Genomic DNA, 14,771 nt, shown 5'->3' on the forward strand with positions numbered 1-14,771 from the left:
AATTACAAACAAATCACACATACCCAAGTTCAGTGAATATTATCCATAAAGAGCTGTGGAAATGAGGGGAAAAAAAAGAACTGTATGAAATGTGGGAAACAAATTAATCCTTTGTAATAGAGCTCATCATATGTTACAAGAAAGTGTGGTATGACTTAAGTCAAAGCTTGGGAGTTGCAGAAGAAAATAAAGACTACAGTTGCTGTCTCTGGCTGTAGAACAAAGTGAGTCTTCAAGGTTCAGCTTTTAGTCAGAAATAATCAACATGCTGTCTTGTTGCCAACACTTCTTGTTATCTGCTCTGATAAAGAAGGATCTAAGCTTTTATATTAGATCACATACTGAACTTGACAGCATCATTCCGATAAAGAAAGAAAAAAGGGAAGAGTGTAATGAGTGTGTTTGGCAGGACTCACGTTGTCAAGGCCTCAAAAAGAAAGGTTTTTATTATTTTGATTGATTGATTGATTGGTCTGACCTTAGAGGTGAGTCAAGTCTCTGCAGGACCATAAAACTAATTTTTCTGACCCTTCAATTTATAGTACTTTCCTTTTTCCTTTTCTGTTCTGTGTCTAAGATAGGTGAAATGTTTCAACACAGCTTCTAGTGATCCTAAAAATTCCATGATTCATCATAACTTCAGGATGTTAATCAATTTATTTATTGCATGTTCAGAGATACAGAAGGAAATAAGCGCTTGAGCTAGCATTTCTTTACTTAACAATTTATTTATTTGTTCTCCAGCTCTACAAGGGGTGTTTTAATCCTGTGAAACTTCTATCTTCAGATGGCATGTAAGAGAGTAGAACTCTCTGGGAAATTAGAGTCTCTATTTAGATCAAAATGTAGGCTTTTCTATCACTTCTCAACACTATGTGGAATTTTTGATATCAGCATAACTAGGAAGAAATTGAGAAAAACTGATAGAACACAATGTTATTACAGAGACTTGAGAGCAAGAGCTATGTCACATAAGCTTCCTCATACTCTGGAGAGTATGGTTGTCAAAGTATGTGAGAAGACAAGAAAAAGGAAAATTGCTAACCAGTGTAAAAAAACCTCCCAGACAAGTTCCAAACTGCTGAAGTTTCAGCAGCTTGCTGAAGAGGGACTTTCTGTGTAGCTGTCACTACTGCTTTGTCTCTCCTGGGGAATTCAAGTTCACTGCCTGCCATTGCCATGAAAGGCCAGCTCATCCTGCATCTTCTGACCTCCCTTCATAGTTTGTATTGATGTCTTCTCCTTTGAGAAGGCTCTCTGGTGAGAGTTACAACAGGTATTAAAATGAAAGGGAAAAGGGTTGAGAAGCCATATCACAGTCCAAGCTAATATCATCTGATAATATCATCTGTCACTTTTGGTCAGTCTATAATAGAACAACACACTAAGGTTGATGTCCTTGCAGTTGCCTTTTGGTCTCACCAATTTAGTAGAATTTTGCTGTTGAAAACTGCTCAGTAAATTCAAACCATTTATAATAAACATTGAAGATGTTTTTAACTCTTAAAAATTATTGAGGAGTTTCATGGAAGAATGCTACTGAGTACCAGTAAAAGATTTTGCAGATGGGAACCTGCAAAATTGTGTGACTGTTATTGTTCTTGTGAAAGGAAACAGGGCTGATTGTTTGCATATTGTTTCCCCTTTATCCTACCACATCCAAGAAGGCAGAAGGGTTTCAGAGTGGTAAATGAATATACCACTTCTGCATGAAATGCCAGCCACACTAATGTTTGATATATACAGCCTTTAAATGCATTGCCATGCATTTAAATTCCCACCTCTTAGTTCTACAAGTTTTCCTGTTGGGTTTGCAGTCAAATGTTTGAACAGTCTGATTAATCACTCCACTCCTAATTGGTCTAAAGTTTGCTGCAGCATTGAATTAAGTGTCTTCTCTCTCCTGCAAAGTACCTCAGCAGGATGATGTAATTCCTGTAGGACTGTCACCTAGGTATATCAGACCACCAGAGGTGTGATGAGGCCAGAGAGGTTAAGTCAATAAAATATTAGAGAGGATGAGTAAAGAGAAGTATTAGAAGCTTGAGTAGCCTGAGACAGCCATTCTGGTTAGTTCAACTCAGATAAGAATATCTGTTGCACTTGATAAATGAAATAGACTAAATAATCTTTAATAGGTGTAAGTCATTTCAGCTGCAAGCCAGGGGTCCTGGGTGGTCAGGTAGAGACTCCAAACCAAGACAGCATTACCTGCAAGGGTGTCTTGTGTGCCATTGCAGCCATTCAAGTTATCTGATGTATTGAGTTAAGCATCTTTCAAGAAAGAAAAAAAAAAAAAAAAAAAAGAAAGAGATTAACATATTTCATCAACAAGTTTTGTAATTCAAGGCTAAGTTATGAAAAGAGAATCTTTGCTGTGGATATGGCATTCGCATATCTCATGTTGTGCAGCACCTCTGTGTAGCCAAAGGTCATGGAGCCAAGAGTGTGCCAACTTTCTTTGCCAACAGTAGTAGCACTCAGTGCCTGTCAGGCATAATGGCCATATACAATGTGAATCATTTCTGAGGGCTTTCTTTTCATGATGCTTTAAATAAGAAGTTCTTTTTGTGGTCATACTTTTCATTTACAATAGCAAGACTGCACTTGGTGGGGCAAGAATTAAAAGGAAAGTAATAAGGATAATCTGTGTCTTTATTTCCTTAAATTGATTCTCTCTTGAATATTTCCATTTGCAAATAAAAGCATTGTATATATCTTTGTAAAATATACTGCATAAACAAAGAAAGAAATGCATGGTAGGTAATACCAAATAACAAAAAAAAAGCACAAGAAGAACTGTTGTTTTTGTTGTTTTCCTTCATTCACCCTGATAGTCTTCTTTAACATCTTAACATATGAATCTCATAGAACAATCTGAAGAGCAGTAGCTACTGTTACCATTTTGGTGGATCTAAGAAAAAGCATTCCAAAAAGTGAGAGCTCCAAAGAAATCAGGGAAGTAAAAGATACTGTTTTATTGTTATGTGTGGTGACCAACTAGAAGCCTCTCAAGGGAAGACAGGTGAATCTGGGCCCCTCCACATCTCATGAGTGTCATAGCTTTGTTCCTATCTCATAGGAAGGAAACCTTTGCTGTTTTGCCTTTTCCTTGTTACCTAAAAATGGAATTTTATGAACAATGCCTTGAGCTGGACCTTCATTTCTAAAGCCTTGCTGTTGTAAAAAATACCTGAAACTGAAATGATGAGGAAAATGTTTTTTTTCAAGCTACTTGTTTACACCTGAACTGCAAAGTCCCTCATCTGACAGAGCTGCAGCAGCCCCTACTCCTTTTCCCTTCCTTCTGTAGAGTTCAAATTGTAATGGGTTGCCATTGGAAAAGGCCAGGGCTTCCTCAGTGCGTGCTGCCTTGCTTCTTTTCCCTGTCAGTGGCTCCCACTGTGTTGGCAGCACTCATCCTTCACTGGCGCCTTGCTCACATCAGTGTTTTCTTTTAACCTTGTCCAAGTCTGTCTTCAGAGGCAGCTCCCGAGGTCACCGTGGAGCTTGATTTACAGCATGAGACAGCAAGTGGTGCACATAAGAATTGCTCATCTCTTCAATACTTCAACTCTTCTAAACTGAATCTGAAGTACGGATTTTGACTGATTTATGGCATTACAGCTTATTGAAGCTGATATAAGGCCAAGAGTGCTGATTTTTTTCAGAAGTCACACTACCTACAGTCTTTATAAGGAAGCAAAACCTGCAATAATTTACTTTATATCAACATTTTCTACGTTAGATTTCTCTTCTAGTCTTCTGTTTAGTAGATCTGCTTATTGAACTTATAGTTGAATAAAATACCTATTCCATGCTTATGAAATTACAAATGTTCAGTCTTAATCCAGCACACTTTCTTATTGCTCATCAGCCCCTTGGCAGAGACCACACAATCTTCTAGGTGCAGTGGGTTTCAGAAGCTCAGAGGAACGAGCAGTGTAATAAAAACCTCCCAAAATTTAATTTATGCCAGCCAACACTGTGGGACATTCTTCTTATAAAAAACCCAGGTGCTCTTTTACAGGAGTGATTGCTGAGCATCCCCCAGCAATGGCTATAGTTTAAGAAGTACTGGCATCTCACTTTTATTGCATGAACTCTTGAGAAGTGAGGCTGGAACTAAACCATCATTGCTGAACCTGTGTGTTGAGAGCATGTAGCACTGTGCCAAAGTAGCCACTTTTTGCTCTCAGTTTTTCCTTTCACTATCTGTGGAATGTTTTGCATGTTCACACATCTCACAAACTCAGCAATGAACTTCAAGAGGTCTGAGCCTGCTATGTCCAGTCAGAAAAGACAGCCACAGGAGGGAAGGTGTGTCAGTGGGTCCTCCAAAGAACAGTGACTGATGTAAAGCAGACTTCATGCTGTGACTTCAGGGCAGATTATATGTTAGCTATAGGTCTCTCATTTGGTGTTAGTGTAGATAATTGTTAAAACAACATTAGCCTGCTTAAAAAGCCTGGGAGAAGCCCTGGCGTGATTCATTTTAGCATGACATTCCAGAATTCAGAGCACTTCTTTATATCGACTACATGATTCCTAATGATTGAGACATCAAATCAGAGAAATTTAAAGGCAGTTTTTACCATTCATTGTATTTGCTTTATTACCACTGTTTCATTAATGACACCCTTCCTTCCATGGTAGCTACTACTACTACTACTACTACTACTACTACTACTATTATTATTATTATTATTATTATTATTATTATTATTATTATTATTATTACAGTACTGGCAGAGACCTAGTCTGAGAATGCAAAACAAATGGCAAAGCATCCTTTAAGGCTATTAAAACATTATTAATATTAATAAATCCAAAATTTCACTAAGAAAAATATTGTTCTTTTCATAAAAAAGGATAGAAATTATTTTACAAACTTCCTGTATTCCTGAGTGTTACAAATAGGGAATGGGGAAATTGAGTGATTTTTTTTTTCTTGTTCCATTACTATTCAGCATCATGCTTTAAGATTTGTTCTCTGGGAACTTTTCTTTCAGGGTATTGTGATTCTTGGTTTAATTAAATGAACTTGTGGTATTTACTGTTTTGCTGTGATGGGAAAGTTCTGTGGAGCCTTAAAAAGATCAGGATGCAAAGGCTGCACAAGAGCAGAGAAGGATCATCCCACTACTTCATACACTGGCAGGAAAAGCCTTGGTTCAGAGATGGTCAGAGAAGAAGAGGAAAGGTGTCCAACCAAAATTATGAATAAGGAAAAAGCTGTACTGCAAATCAATATGCTGCAGTGGACACCCACGTATTTCACTAACAGAGCGATTCCAAAAATATTATGCTAAATTTTTTGCTAATAAAAAACCTATAGGAAGGTAGAGTCAAAGCAAGGGGTACTGAGGAGTGAGTTCTGGGCACACCATTAGCCATTCTTCTTCTCCTAATGCAGGCAGGGTGATCTTTGACGCAGAATTGATTTATATCCTAGCAAGGCTTTAGATTGGGATCTGTCATCTTAGGAAGGAAAAGAAGGAAGATGTCAGGGTTTTCAGAATATTTTAAAGGGTTCTTTTGATGCTGAGGGAAAAATTTCCTCCCACAACCCCCCCTCCCCCCAACATCTGGATTTCTCTTTATATTCAGTCTATTTTTGGTGCAAGTTGTTGGTATCCATTGGTCTGTACCTCCCCTCAGGGTAAAATGAAACAAACAACCCGTACAACTGTGGAGATGTTAGAAAATCATTATACTGTCAAGTAGCACTGGTGGCTGTGTCTTATAGAAAAGTTATTTTTTGGAAGAATTCAACTTAACTGCAGATCTGATAATAGTAGCAGTTTAGCTGAGCAGATGACAAAGATTCTCCTCCAGCTATGGTACAGTGATTAAAAAGTTGCTCCTGATTTGAATAAGTAAGTTAAAAATAAATAAATAAGCATTCATGCAAAATCAAGTTCAAATTAGTCTTACTGGCTTGAAAACGTAAGACTTAATGCCTCATCTTACATTTTCTAAATTCCCATGATATAGCTGTGAGATAAAGAAAGAGCTTTATGCTCTGCCTTATATTAGCAGACTAATTGTGGAGAGTTAAAAATTCCAGGGAACAAGCAGCAGTTAAGCTTCCACATGCTGACTTCAAGGAACTGTGTACAGCAGGCTCCATTAAACAAAGGACAGAGACATTTCATAATAAAGCAGAAAACAGGACTGGCTGTTACACTCAGGTTTCTAACAGCTACCAGGAGAATTCATGTGCTTTTATAGTACAAGCTTCTCTTGCATTTTGTCCTTAAGATGACAGAATCATAAGCAGAAGTTGTTCTGCTGGACTGAGAAAAACCTTGGGAGATAAAGCCTTTAGAGGTAGTATGTGAATATCACATAAATACATACTTTAGGGATGATTCTGCTGTTCTCACAGAAACCTCTGTGAGCTCATGTCATCCAGCACTCTGGAGGTTCAGTTTGAATGCTGCTTCCATGAGGTGTGCAAGGCACTCTGCCTTTTTGAGAAAGACTCCCCAGTCATCTTTTATGTTGCTGGTTTTATGGTTTGAAAAGTCATCTTGAAATTATTACCTCTGCTGAGAGTATAGCATGGGCACATGGAAGAAAAGAAAGGATGGACAGAAATATCCCCCCCGGCTCAAAAAAGAAATCTCTTAATAGCAAATAGTAAATTAAATGTATCTTACCTGGAGCTTACTTGAATTCTTAGATAGCTATTAGTCTAAGAAGCAGTTAACTGAAGTTGAATTGTACCTGTAATTAAAATATTTATACTAAAAGTGAGTCAGACAGCTGGCATGTACAACTTCTCTGCTTTCGTGGAACTCCCAAAATTTTTTAAAAAGGCAAAGTATTCTTAATTATGATGTTTGAAAATTAGGAGCTGCTTCTTTCACAATGCACTGCTCATTTTATTTAGAACAGAGACTTCGAACTCCCCTCACTGTGTGAAAACAGAGCTTGAATTAGCTGCTCTAAAGAAGTGGGAGATGGGGCATCAAAGAGCCTTCTGTTCATTAAGATAAACACCGAATATGTGTTTCATGTTTGGTTTCAGTATAACATTCTGAATAGAGGATTAAGCAGTTGCTTCCCACAGTCTTAAACTATTGAGATGGTGTGGGAGAAGGAGGAGAATAAAAGGATTTAAGCTATTATGCAAAGAATTAGTTTTGAGAGAGTAAAAGGGCCCCCTATTACCCATTGAATTCTGCATGGATTTAGTTGTGTTGAGAGTGTAACATGGCTCTCGTGTTGGGCACACAGAAAGTACATCATTAGATTCAGGAGTCCATCTAAAGTTTCAGTCTGGACACTGATCTTGTGATATGGATTGTTGCCAGGTGATTATGTACTTTCAAACCATATTATCTACTTTGCAGGAAAAAAAGCCCCCATAGTTTCATAACTGAAATTTTCTTTTTATGTAATTCTTTTTGTTACATCTTAACTTTAGAAAAAAGCCTGCATTATTTTTTTTGGAAGTACCAATGATCACTGGGGACACAGATTTTACCCTTCTTGCTCTCAATTGCAGTCACCTTAGCTGCAGAAACAGAAACTTTATGTTCCCCAAACCAATTTTTATTACACATTTTATAGAACAAGTTGATTAAACTGATCATGTGAGTCAGAGTGAAAGAGGGGTTTGCAATCTGTCCATGCCTTATGCCTTTTCTGTGGGTGTGGATGATAGATATTTTTATGAATTGGCTGGTAAGCCATTTACAGCGTTTTATTTTGAATTAAATGAATGAGATTTTGGTAACAGTTATGAGCAATATTGCAGTTCTCTTGCATCAGAGGAGCTCTTTTCTGTTGACACCAAGGGAATGTTAATGTATTAATTGTAATGTTCAAATTCTGTAGGTGGCTTTTCTACCCTTAGTTCTGCTTTAAAAACTGTTTAGATTTTTAGTTCTGTTTGGTTGCTGTTAGCCAATCCATAAGAACATTTTCATATCTTGGGATTTTTTTAATATATATATTTTGTTTACTTCATTGTAGCTGATGAGAAATTACATACCTTTTTCATATTTTTTTTTCTCTAGGCATCTGTTACTCCTCACTCTGGGAAACAAGCAGTAGCTAGATTTGGTCTTAGGGCAACTATTCTCATAATTTAGGGGAAAAATTCACCAGGAGCGGGTATATTTAATTTTCTTTTTATAAATGTAGAAGCTCTACCAAGCTGATTGATTATATTTTCTTCTCTTCATTTTCTTTTCTTGTATTCTATTTCTAACATTTCAGGGTTGCACTTTGGGGGCAGGGAGTTGGATCATCTTAAGAATATTTCATTTTCATGTTTGCAGCATTTTGTTTAAAACGGGAGTGCTCAAGAATAGGAGTGGTTAGAATACATTGTTTAATGTGGTTTAAAGCTGAAACACTCAAATTCACCAAAAATTACCATTACCAAGTTCATCCTTAAGAGGCTTTTTAGTGGGAAGAATAACACTAAATAGGTGACAGACCTCAGTCAAAGACATCCAGTTCTATGCAAAAAAGAAAAAAAAAAAGCTCAGAAATTAATCTTAATGTATGCTTCTTGGAGGAAGTAAAGGAAGGAGTCCAAATGTTTGACAGGATTTCCAGGTACCATGGCTTCATTAGCACATTGACTCACAGGTCCTGCATGGTGATCTGTCTCATTTGGGATTCAGTAGAAGGTGGTTAGATCATGGTCTCACTCCCTGCTGATTGGTTTGCTGAGATTTCAGCTCATTATTTCTCTGCCTCGTTGCTATCTATTATGTGGGGCTGATGAATAGTGAATCACATAGATCTTTCTCTTATCCAAACTATGTGAGCTTGGATTTACTGAAGTGATGGAGAATTTGTTGCCCTTAAGCCTCAATTTCTGTAGCTTTTTCACACTGAGTTAGAACAATAACTGTGTATTTGTTTTATATTTCTCTTCTTCCTTATCTCCAGTATTTAGCTTCTCATAATAAGATAGACAAAAAATATATTTGAATGCAGATGACAGGGGTTTCTGAGTAAAGCCTGAAAACCTTAAGCCTTAGATCTTTTATTCTAGAGGTTCCTTTCCAGTCTCTGCTTTATCTTAATCTCTTTATTCAAAATCTTTTATAGGTGTTGACATATGCCTATTTGTCTACAGCTCATTCATAAAGAACTAACATTTGAACATTTTTGGCTGCTGAAATCCTGGTTCTTTCAGAGAGGAGACAATATGCCATTATATGTGTACTATTATGCAATGCATAACCAGGTCCATGCTAACTCAGAATCATTCTTTATTGAATTTTAATTAAAGGTAGAAATTATTGAATATTTATTGGACCTCTGTAAATCTCAGACTTATCTGATTAGATAAAATTAGAAAAAAAATTAGAAAAAAAATTAGAAAAAAAATCTTACTCTCTTTTGCACAGAACAAGCAGCTAACAAGACAGAGGTAATGCAAATACAAGATGTTATCAGCAGGCAAGACAAACAGTGGATTTCCTACACCCTGATGACAGTTGTGAATTGTTTGAATGCACACAGTTTGTACCCTCTTGTAAGTGTGGCATAACTTCTCCTTCTCTTCCATATGACTTAACTGTCCCACAGTCTTTGTGGAGAGGGATATGCATACATGCAATTCCTACAGAAGAGCTGACATTATAAATTTGTTGGTGGCTTATCCAGTGCAGTGGCACTCTGAATTTTCCGTACTTGAACAGTATTAGTTTTCATAACAATACCCAGTCTGAGGTATAAGTTGGGATGGCAGGTCTGAGATGGTGCTGACCTATCAGAATGCTGCAGTGTGCAAACATACATCAGCAATATGAGATGTAACATCTCCACAGGTTTGCTAGAATACTTTGGCAAGGAGGTTTGTACACAAAAGTAGAAGCTTGCTTTGTCAATCTCTTCTGCTCAAAAATTTACCACAAAGTTACTAATGAGTGCAGGTTGTGGACTGTGACCATTCTCTGTTCTGAATGTGTTCCTACACACATTACACACATAAATACTGTGGATGATATTAGATAGACTTCATCTGATGTATTTTAGATATAGGATTAATTCTGATCCAAATTACAGAATGCATAAATTGTTTCTAATTTAAAAATAATTTTTAGGAGCAACTAGATGCAATTCACCTTAATGAGATAATGCAGCTGTAGAGAATAAAAGCCCTAAACTGAGAAGAAGGGAGGGCTCTTGAGTCCTTCCTAGAACCTTCTTGAGGTGAAGTATCAACGATTTCTCTGAATTGTAAGTCTTACAAAAGGCTTATGATGTGTTATTACTTTTATTCTCAAACAGAGATTTGTTCTGGCTTTTATTTTCTCTTTCTTCCATTCTTGCTCCTAGGAGGGCGATGAAGTAAGCACTGGATTTATATAATACACAGTACAGATAATTTTGTTGAACAAAATAAAAATAAATCACAGCTATTTTCCCCTTTTTCTGTCAGAATAAATATATCCGTTTTTCTGTCAGAATAAATTTCAGATTATTGGCAGTTTTTCCACAAGGTTTTCTGTGACATCAGACCTAATTACCACCTATTCTGCTACTTAAAAATACGGGACCCTGGCAACACAGCTTCCTTTCTCCAATCACAGGGCAGGAAAGCAACTGCAGGCTATTGCATTTGGATTTGTCAGAATAAATAAAAGACTCATCAGCTTTTCGCTAATGAACAAGGAAATGTGATTAAGAAACTTTAAAGGAAAATAGCTGAAAACAATATAGAAATGATAGCAGGGATGATTGCTGTGAATGAATGACTGAAATTTCTGAATAAGTGATTTCTTAAACCAGGCACAAGGACAGTAGTTTAATCTTCTATTAAAAGATTCCTGTCAGTTTGGAAAAGCTCTGAATCAGGAGATTAGGCACATCTCAGAAGCTGACAAGGCAGTCACTTCTCTTAAGACAGCTACTTTCTGGCAAATGCTCAGAAATAACTTTTTGTGTGTGTGTGTGGTTTTGGTTTTCTTTTTTGCTATTTCAAGACTCTTAACTTCTATTCAACAATGACTAGGACATTTCTGACTAGTCAATCTATTATTCTCAGAGATTCTGAAAATACAAATCATCTTTCAGACCAAAGTGTTCTAGAGATGCTTACCAAGTTTACTGCAGCTAACATCTAGATCTAGCAATTGCACTGATTAGCTTCTGGCATGCTTCCTTGCAAGGACTTTTCATGTTAGTATCTCATTAAATATCTTATACCTCTTTATTATTCTTCAGCATCAAAAAATGTACTTCGACCTTATATGTAATCTGTTACTATGCTTTTAATATATGCTCTCCCAGCTTATCTAAAGGAAATAGTACATAATAGAGAAACTCTAAAAAATAGTGAAATAACTGCATGTCAGGAGAATTATATCTTATTTTTTTCCTTTATCTGTATTCATAAATGATGCGGTCTTTTTATGAATAAAGGAACAAACTCAACAAGATTACAAATTTTCAAGTGTGGAACTTTCCAGATACTCAGGTATAGAAGTAATATATGCAGAATAAGTGTGAGATACATCGTTACAAGTATTAATAAAAAAAGGTAAAATAAAATGTGAAACATGCTCATGAGCCTTAAATAGGATACTCAATGTTAAAGAAAATACTCTGGGTCTAAAACCCAATAAGAAAAATGCTCTTCTACTTCAAGATGTCTTTGGTGATTCTTCACTTGTTTTTGTTCTTTCCACGTGCTTTAGACCCACCATGGTGCAGTGCACAGTCTGCATAATAGAAGCCCCTTCAATAGGGACATCTAGCAAAGACACAACTTCTTCTCAAAGAGCTGACATTATGAAGAGATCCTCATCTGTCAGGAATTCTCTGCAGTTCTCTCTTCCAAACCACAGTGAAGAAAAAAAAAAAAAAACAAACCAAACCAAAAAAAAAAAAAAAAAAAAAAAAAAACAAAACCCAAAAAACGTGTATTTCCTCTTTATGCCTTTTCCAAGCCAAGTTCTGTGAAGACTTGTCTATAAATTTTCTCTTGAGCCACCAAAGTGCATGTATGTAATCAATGAAGAATTCACAATGCCCTTTTTCCAAGTAAATTCCTTGTAAAATGATGCTTAAATTTTGTCATTACATTTACAACTTTATTATTTTTATTTTATCTCAGACATAATAGTTTGGTTTCTGTGTTCCTATGATCTCCGGAGTTAGATCTGGAGAAAAACTTGTTTTTCAGTTTATTTGTACCAGTACGTCTTAGTTTTATGTATAGACCGGAAGTATAAATCTTGTAATTCCTGCAAACCATTTTAGTGAAACTTTAGCTTTCTACAGTAGATTAACTATAGATAAATCCTTGGTGCAACACTACTTCTGAAACTTCTACATGAGGAAAGAAACACTTTGAAATTGTACATGCATTTAAAGAAACACAAAACTATCAATTTTGTGCTAATTGCCTCACACTACGATATTCTGAATAATCATCCTTTTTTTACATTGCCATAAAAATAATGCACCTGACAAGTATGTGCACTTTTCTTTTGTAGGTGGAATGGAGAAAATAAAACAGCATACCTTTGCATTAGCTCACTACACCTACACTGTGCTGTCTAACTTAAAATATGCCAATGGGGCTCCTGTAGTACGTATTTACAGTGATACAGATTTCAGCAATCCTGATGTCCAAGGTCCAATCATTAATTTTAATGTGCTGGATGAAAATGGACAAGTGCTCGGCTTTTCACAGGTATGTTTTTCTCTTGTCTTAACTTGAGTTTACAGTTGTACTTTAATTTAAGCATGTTCACAATGAATTCTTCATCCTAAAATAAATCTTTTATTCACAGTAGTCCTTTCTGAGGTTTTGGGCTTGTTTCTTCATAGCTCTGCACCGCATATACACACCAATTTTAGAGCAGTAGAAAAAGAATCCAATAAATAGTGCTAGCATAATACAAAATATGTAAAAGCCAGAGGCAATATCTTACAGATGTATTACTCCACAAATAGGAAGTTTGGAAGTGGGCTGTTTTAAGAGGATACATGGACTAGGCAGTTTGATTTTTTGCTGGCTTCCTTCTCTAGAGTACTCAAAATTGGGAATTGAAGAGCAAGCTTGGAAAAGCTGATAAAGAAACTGCCTTGGAGCTTCGACATACAAGTGAAATTAGATCTCAGAGTATTGAAGTCACCAATGAAAAAGTTCTCTTTTCCCTTCAGTTGTAACAATTACATTCTTGTAATATTCCTGAGCAACCATGGAATAAAGTTGAATGGTCAGTGCAAAGAGTGAGATTCAAGCTCAAGAAATTCTTAAATGCTGTCTTTCTCAGCAGCTTTTTGTAGCCTTTATCCATCAGGATACCAAATATCTTTAAGATGAAGCTTCATTAGGCTTTTCTCCCTTCAGCAGAGAGTGACCATAATTGTGTGTGTGGCTGTGCACCTTGTAGGCAGTGGGTCACATAGGGGACATTTGCTCACTTGCTCATCAGCAGAAGGCAAAAAAACTGCAGTGCTCTTGTTTTGCTTGCTTCTTGCTTTTTCCCTTGGCTTCCTGAAATAATAGAATAATGAGGGGAACACGGAGATAGTTCTACAAGAATACAAGAAGAAATCCATTTCTCACTAGGGAGAGCAGAAGTGAAGCACTTGTTTTGTAGCTGCAAGTGTGGAGTTTTACATTTTTTTAATGAACATGGGATGGCCAAACACAGAGTACTAAATAAGCTCTTTTTCACATAAATCTTTTTTAGCCAATGCTATCAAATAGCAGCAAATGTTCACCACATTTCATTTCTAAGCAGTCCACATTTTAGGAATTAATTAATCATTTATGTAGCCTTCAATATGTGTGACAATGTTCAGAAAAGATTTGAGATAATAACACAACTGAGTTTGTAAAACTCCCCAAACACTTCAATGTTGCTTCTGTTCTTTGATTCAAATCAAAACCTTTATTCTGATTTCTGATTTTCACAACTTTTTAGTAAAATTGGTTGATCCGTGTTTCACTTTTTAAAACTCAACCATATCCTCAAATTAAAAATTCTTTCATAGTCTTATGAATCCATTGTGCCTGTTTGCCACAGTGGCTGCTCATAAAGAGCTTCTTTATTGATCTGGATTGTGCTGTTCACCAGATTCTGAGGATTTCTAGCGTATATGGAATGAAGAGCTATAAAATTTTCAAACGCATCCCAGTGTCATCTGCAGTGCCTGTTAGACTACTTTGTTTAATTAAAATAATGTGCAATTTAATGACTTTTAGAAATTAAAAAAGCACTATTCTTTCCAAAGCTACAATATGTGTGATATATATATTATTGGCTTCTTTATGGAATGAAATTCTTTCATAGACACCTTATGGAATTTATGGGGGAGAAAAACCTTTGTTGCTTCTTGTTTATGACTACAAAGAAAATACATACAACAGAAAGTAAGCTTAATCAAACTGACTATGTAATCTCTTCATACCTGCATGCATGTCTAAATTTGTATAGGTTTATTTGAATCATAGTTAAATCCAATACTTTTGTTAATTGTTTGGACGTGAAATAGTGGCCTCTGCTTTGGTGGTGTCTATGGTCTGCACATTCATGCGACTTCACAGGACAATGTTCAAATGCAATCCATTGGAGTCAGCAGAACACAGGTTCTGAAGGCTCCCAGAAAACATTTTGGGTTTTTTTTTTTTTTATGAAGGGAAAATTGGATGGCATTTACCCACTACGAGTGGACACCAGTTAATGACTCAGGTTATCTTTGCACACTAAAAGAGAAATGACCTAATGTCCTATTCCTTTATGAATGATATCCCATCTATAATTGATTACCTATAA

At 36.2% G+C, this 14,771-nt stretch overlaps 1 protein-coding gene across 11 annotated transcripts in view; it reads left to right on the forward strand.

Annotated features, from left to right (window-relative positions):
• Window positions 1-14,771, forward strand: part of MOCOS (molybdenum cofactor sulfurase) — a 223,742-nt gene that overhangs the window by 155,519 nt on the left and 53,452 nt on the right. For all 11 annotated transcript variants that reach the window (XR_011000724.1, XM_068195409.1, XM_068195381.1 and 8 more), the window contains one exon: window positions 12,477-12,676. Coding sequence is in view for 10 of the 11 variants with exons in the window: in XM_068195409.1 (XP_068051510.1) it covers window positions 12,477-12,676 (200 nt within the window). In the remaining variant the exon portion in view is untranslated. The remainder of the gene's footprint in view (window positions 1-12,476; window positions 12,677-14,771) is intronic.

Source organism: Anomalospiza imberbis, chromosome 1 (assembly GCF_031753505.1).
Source record: "Anomalospiza imberbis isolate Cuckoo-Finch-1a 21T00152 chromosome 1, ASM3175350v1, whole genome shotgun sequence".
NCBI classification, from domain to species: Eukaryota; Metazoa; Chordata; class Aves; order Passeriformes; family Viduidae; genus Anomalospiza; species Anomalospiza imberbis.